This window comes from Nipponia nippon, unplaced genomic scaffold, assembly GCF_047370975.1.
Source record: "Nipponia nippon isolate SJK-2023a ecotype South Korea unplaced genomic scaffold, ASM4737097v1 scaffold_10, whole genome shotgun sequence".
In the NCBI taxonomy this organism is placed as follows: domain Eukaryota; kingdom Metazoa; phylum Chordata; class Aves; order Pelecaniformes; family Threskiornithidae; genus Nipponia; species Nipponia nippon.
Genome location: NW_028262291.1, coordinates 29,645,681 through 29,651,680, shown reverse-complemented (window position 1 = coordinate 29,651,680; position 6,000 = coordinate 29,645,681). Strand labels below are relative to the sequence as shown.

Genomic DNA, 6,000 nt, shown 5'->3' with positions numbered 1-6,000 from the left:
CATTTTAAAATCTCCTTCCCTCTGTCTTTTCTCACTAGCTCTTCTTCTGGTGTCGCTTCTCCCACCCACAACACAGCCTCGTTTGTACCTGGTCTGACCAGGCTTGCGTGCAAAGGGATTAAATCATCATTTGAACCAGATCCAAGGGACATCACTGGGCAATGGAACCTTAAAATATTAACTAAAGCAGCCACTTTGTGCTTCAGAAGTCATTTTTCCTGCATTGCAGATGGGGGGTGAGCACTCATATCGTTTACCATCACTCTTCCTCTCTGTGTGAGCTGGCAGGCAGAGGGCGTGCAACGTGCTGTTTGCTGATGAAGAATAAAAGTGTGAGGTACACTTTTTCTTCTCTGTGAGCTGGAAATCCAGGGGCTCTTTTATGTTGTGCTTGGAACATTTGACTCAGCAGCTGAATTTTACCCACCGCCTCCAAACCTCTCTTCCACAGAGAGCACTGCTAGTAGTTGGATGGGTGCAGGCAACAGTTTTCAGGGAGGAACTGATGCAGAGGTTTTGATTTCCCAGGTAGAATGCAGCACGTCCCAGTAAGGGCTTCTCCCCAGGCTCCCGCACAGCCATGGCCGCAGAGCCCATCTCTTTGTGGAACCACCGGCCTGTGCCCATCAGATTTCGGCCTTCAGTCTCAAGGTTGGAGCAATGCAGAGTAACTGCCATCTGGCGAGGGCAAACATGTCCTCTGCCTCCAAGAAGTAGCTTAATTGTGCTTGGCAAAGGGAGAAAGATGGCTTTTAGCTGGGGCTGACAGCATTCGCTGTGACCCCACCCAGTAAGTGAGCGTCATAACAAACTCTGCCACAGATAAGAGGCTGGGACTCAGACACAGTACATGTTTTATTATTAAAAAAATGCATAAAAACTAAAGACATGCTTCCCAGAGTTAGAGTCTATATGTACATCTGCGCTTCCCAGGCAGCTGCAAGGAGCATAGCCTTCTGCCCTCACTGCAAACGTGCACCGCACAGGTTTTTGTTACCCTTTGTTAGGTGTTATCTTCTCACCTGCGTTTACAGCATTCCAGCTAAATGAAAAGAAAACCCTGTACCGCCTAGGGTATAAGATGGTGCAGTTTGTATCTGCGACTGAGAAACTGTACTGAACTTCTGGAGACATCTGTAGGACATCACTGTTCAGTAGGAAACTTTACAGAAAGGCCCAAGCTCCAGGCTGAAATTCCCATTCCCTAGGAAGTGTTCTCACACAGGGCTGAAACTGGACCTGAATTTTGTAGTTAGCCCCAAACCTTACAATAAGCAAATATTGGGTATCGAAGGGTGGAGTGTTCTGATACCAAGTCTGCGATCTCGTTTGACTTATTGGTCCCACCTTTGCCAACTCAGCAAATGATGACATCTGTGGTGGTTGTTTCTGAGGAAGAGCAATGTGGAATCCTAAGTCTTGTGACACTGCTGAGTTTTCAGCACGCTGGAAATGAAAGAAATTAAGATCTACGAAATATTTAGGATAAGTAGAGTAAGATGTAACTGCACTTCCTTGCTGGGAACCACTGCACAAAACAAATGCTGATTTACAGTAAAATATTAAATTATTAAAAACCACACAAGCGCTTGCAGTTATAGTGAGTCAGACATGCTGATTGGAAAACAAAACAAAACCCAAAGAGCAAAACCATTAATTTTGCCCCGTCTGGAAGGCTGCAGTGATCCTAGTCTATGTTCTGATGTGGTTTTTACAGTGTGCCAGAAGACCTCCTAAATAGGAAGGCCAGTGGTTCTCAAGCTTTTTCATCACGAGGACTCTCTCTTCAGAAAGAGATCTCCCAGTTGATCCCTTCCCCCCAACACACACACCTTCCCAAAACCGATTTCACACCTTCACTACAGCAGCTACTGCACTTGGTTATTTGAAAAGGTCATAGGACTGTTAAAGAGAAAGATTAAATGAATCCTATTTTAAAGCAAATGCTGAATCCTGCTCCCGCTGAAACTGAAGCAAGTCTCCCATGCTGTATCTAAGCTGTGTCCTTCCTCTCCTGGAGGGCAGTACTTAGCATTAATTAGCACTGTTTCCCCATACTGCTGTTAAGTCCTCTCTCCACTGTTTCCTTGCCATCCCTTTGAAGTTGGATTCTGCCCTCACACATGCCAGCTGCTCTCCCTCCCTTCACATTTTAATGCCAGCTGCAAGTCTGGTCAGGCCTCAATTGGCATCTATCAGAAGAAAAAGAAAGACATAAAAGAGGTACGTGGGGTGAAGAGGGATGCTGGATTTTCATTTTTTCTAATTCCATCGCTCACCAAAACATCTGAAACTCTTAAAAGAGCCCTGGACTGAGGAAGCAGCAAGTGTCACTGCATGAAATAAGCCAGATGTTCAAATTCAGTGCTGGGTAGAAGCAGATCCGCAGATCAGTTTGAGAACCACTGAGGTAGGCAACAAGTGTAGGCAGTACTGCTGAGTAAACGCAAGGGGAATTTTGCCCTCTTGTCCTGAATGACAGTGTTTTCCGAGGCACCAGTCCCGAAGTCACGCAGCCAGGAGTGAAGACAACATCTACACAAGAGCGAGCACTGACTGAACAGAAGGTGTATTCAGTTCTGCTCCAGCAGTCAGTGAGAAGGAGCAGAGCGTAGACTCTGACTGCCCACCTTAGCTTTGAACTCCTTTCAGCAGGACGCGATCAACCTGTAACCCTACTGCCCCCCTCCCCCAAATCCAAGGGGTTGTTGGGGTTGCAGTCCTTCCAAACTGCCTGCCAGTCCAAACCGTCCGCTGCTGCAGCCCACGCAGGTGGTGAAAGCTACAAAAGCTGCCCAAGAGCTCTGGCCAGGGCTGTTCAAAGCCATTCCAGATCCGGCATCAGAGCCCCAGGCGACACGGCACCGCGGTTGCACACATCCCATCCCAGGGAAGCAGAGTGTCACTGCTATGTACAGGCTAACAACTTTTCTCTCCTTCTGTCTCCAGCTCATACAGAAGGCTTTTGTCCTCCCCTTCCTGCCCATCTGGATGCCTTTCACCCTCGGCACCATCTGCAAGGCACAGGGGGCTCATGATGTAGCGATAGTCACTTGTGACAGCAGCAGCTGCCCCAGCAACGGTTTCTTCACCGTCCGTGTTTCCAAAGGAAGCGTGCAGGGCAGGATCACTCGCAGACGCCTCTTTGTCCTTCCCAATGTTGACATAGAGAGGATCTTGACTGGCAGAGAGTGTGGACATCCTCCCCCGAATCATTTCCAGCTGGGACCGGAGCACTCCAAAGCTGGGGCGTAGCTTGGGCTCAGGATGCCAACATCTGCACATGAGATCGTAGCTGCAAAATAGAGGGAGACAAGAGCACTGAGAAGCAGAGCAGCCACCCCCTGCATGTCCAAAGAAGGGCTCTGTGCAGTGCAGCTTAAAAAGCACAGACCGTTTCCCCAAAACCTATCGGCTTTGGCCTTGCACAGGTGACAGCATGTGGACAGATCATGGATCTAATTCCTTGTTCCTTCCCATTTTCAAAGGCATTCTCATTTTGGTCAAAATAATTATTTAGACAGTACCAAAAAACCCAAAAGTCCTGTCAAAGGATGCTGAACTTCTTGGTAAAAACCTCATTCCATTGTCTCTGGAGAGCTACAATAGGACTGTGAGTGTGACACCACTTAATAATAATATCTTTTGAATTTATTCACAAAAAGCATCCCAACAACATCTGCTGTGGCTGAAGCCATCCCTTCAAATTCTAGCTCAAGAGCAGATAAAACACAGGAAGAAAGAAAACTGAGATCCAACTGTGGGAGGTGCAAGTTATTTCCAGAATATTCTTTTTTCACACTGTGTTAACTCAGCGCTCCCGGTGTAGTGTAGGTGTGCCACTGTTGCTACCTGACAGGTTGCCAGCGGGACTGGAAAAAGGCACAGTGGGTTTGTTTAGAGGGCTGTGGAAGAATGGACAACAGCTTCTCTGCTGGAAGAGGGATGCTGAAACCACCTTTCTACTACAAAGGCACCAACCCTATGCAGAAGATGTGTTCAGTGCCATTACCAGCCTCAGGCCCTGTCCTGCAGCTCTTCTCCTGCGGTCAAATGCCAGCTACCTCAGCTCTGGTTGCCCGAGGGCCAGCGTGAGGAGACGTCGCTGGCTCTGATGGCCTGTGCTCGGGCAAGGAGCTCTGCTCTCCTGTGGCTGCCTTCGCGGCTCAGCGCCTGCGCTGGCTGGCCTCCCGCCGGCCAGGCCTCCCGCCAGAGCCCACTGGGCTCTTTGTGTCCTCCTCCTCTTTGTGCATCACCCACAAGACTGGCAGCTGCATTCCTATGGCGTTATTGTTGCCAGTTCTGCAGGGAACAGGAACAAAGCACAGTACTGGCACTGAAAAACACCGCAGACAAACGAACCTCAGTTAAACTTCTAAATAGAAAAAATCTGATATGGCCTTTACTGGGAAATAAAGCATTTCATGATGGCTTTTATTTTACTCTGTGTGTCCCTTGCTTGCTATCAGCTTTACAAGACTGTTTTTGATCTCACACTAGTTTTACAGAAAGCTTCTATGGTTCAGTTTTCTTAATCCTGATTTACGTCCCTCAAAAACAATAGAAATAACTCTAAATAACTCCAGATAAAATAGAAACTTCCTATTCTGAGGCACCAAATTAAATATCTTCTTTTACCCTCGCTGGTAAACCTTCTGTTTACCCAAACAACAGAAATTCATTTGAAAGAAAGGCAGAAAACTACTGGCTGTACTGAATCAGCCCAAAAGTCCATTTGCCCCAGTACCCAGCCTCTGACAGTGGCCAGTAGCAGACGCTGAGAGAAAGCGCATAACCTGAGGGTGAGCATATAGTGAGTTCTGGTATATTCTTTCAGGTCTCAATAACCTGCAGCTCAAGGGCCTCTCAAAATGGAGGTTGTACCTTTTTAGTCGTTTTTGATGGATTTTTCTTCAATGCCTTGCAGCTTTTTGAATCTCTTCTCTACTTCTGGCATCTATAACATCCTATGGCCGTAAGTTCCAGAACTTGGAACCAAAACTACTCACAGCAGTCAAGATGCAGACATATAATGAATTTAAGCAGTGGTATAACGATGTTTTGATTTAAACTCAGGAACAGTTAAAATGAACTGCTGAGAAGATAAAACTCTACAGCTTTCATAAAAAGAGTACAGATTATTCCCTATGTGGAAAAAGGCTGGAGAAAGGAAACCACATGAAATAATTCACTGTCAGAACAGGAGGAAAGAGGGTGGAAAGAGGACTTGCATGTTGCCCATTTTATACACACGGAATGGCTTGAAAAGGTCACTAAAGTCAGTGCTCATAGTTATGTCTTGCTTTGGGCAGGACATAGAGAAAAGAAAGACTTGCGTGGGCACTCAGTGAAATGATTTCCCCTTGTCTGGACTAGGCAAGCTTTTCCCTGGGAGAAGTTACGGTGACACTCCCTGGGGGACCTCAGCCCCGTGCGTGGACTCTAGGAAGCTTATTGCAGCCGCCACCCGTGGAGCAACGGTTCCTGAGCACACATTTCACGTAACCTGCTGGCCAAGAATGGTCCCTTGGCCACAGGACTAAGGCAGGAGGAGCACAGGCTGCAGCATGTAGCTGCCTGCTCCTCCATGGGCTACCCGAGTCCTTCCTGCAAGTCTGAAAATGTCCGAAACCAATACCTGCAAGACTGTCCTGGTTTTGTTTCCACCTGTAATTTAAGGTGGGACACTGATCTACAGAACCTTAGATCCTCCTATCTCCCCTCTTCTCTTTCACCCTGCTATTTCTGTGAGAGAAGTAGATCCAATTTTGAAAACTGGGCCCAGCTTTGAAAGACGCATGCAGGCCACTGCCTCTGCAATCCAGTTTTCTCGTAGTCTTGCTTTTCTATTCAACCTTCAGGGTGTGCCATGAAACTAATTTCTTTTCTCACATGCTGGCCTGAGAAGGTAGGAACCAGTGAGTTTCTGGAAACAGAGCTACAGTTTCCACAAAGCCCAGAGCTTCTAATGTTGACACTGTTCAAACCCCTGAGCCAAGT

The 6,000-nt window shown here is 47.3% G+C and overlaps 1 protein-coding gene across 4 annotated transcripts in view; it reads right to left on the bottom strand.

Annotated features, from left to right (window-relative positions):
* Positions 1-837: 837 nt before the first annotated feature.
* TYRO3 (TYRO3 protein tyrosine kinase) overlaps positions 838-6,000 on the bottom strand; it is a 43,520-nt gene continuing 38,357 nt past the window's right edge. For all 4 annotated transcript variants that reach the window (XM_087746265.1, XM_087746266.1, XM_087746268.1 and 1 more), the window contains one exon: positions 838-3,295. In XM_087746265.1, coding sequence (XP_087602391.1) covers positions 2,920-3,295 — 376 coding nt within the window. In that variant the 3' untranslated portion in view covers positions 838-2,919. The remainder of the gene's footprint in view (positions 3,296-6,000) is intronic.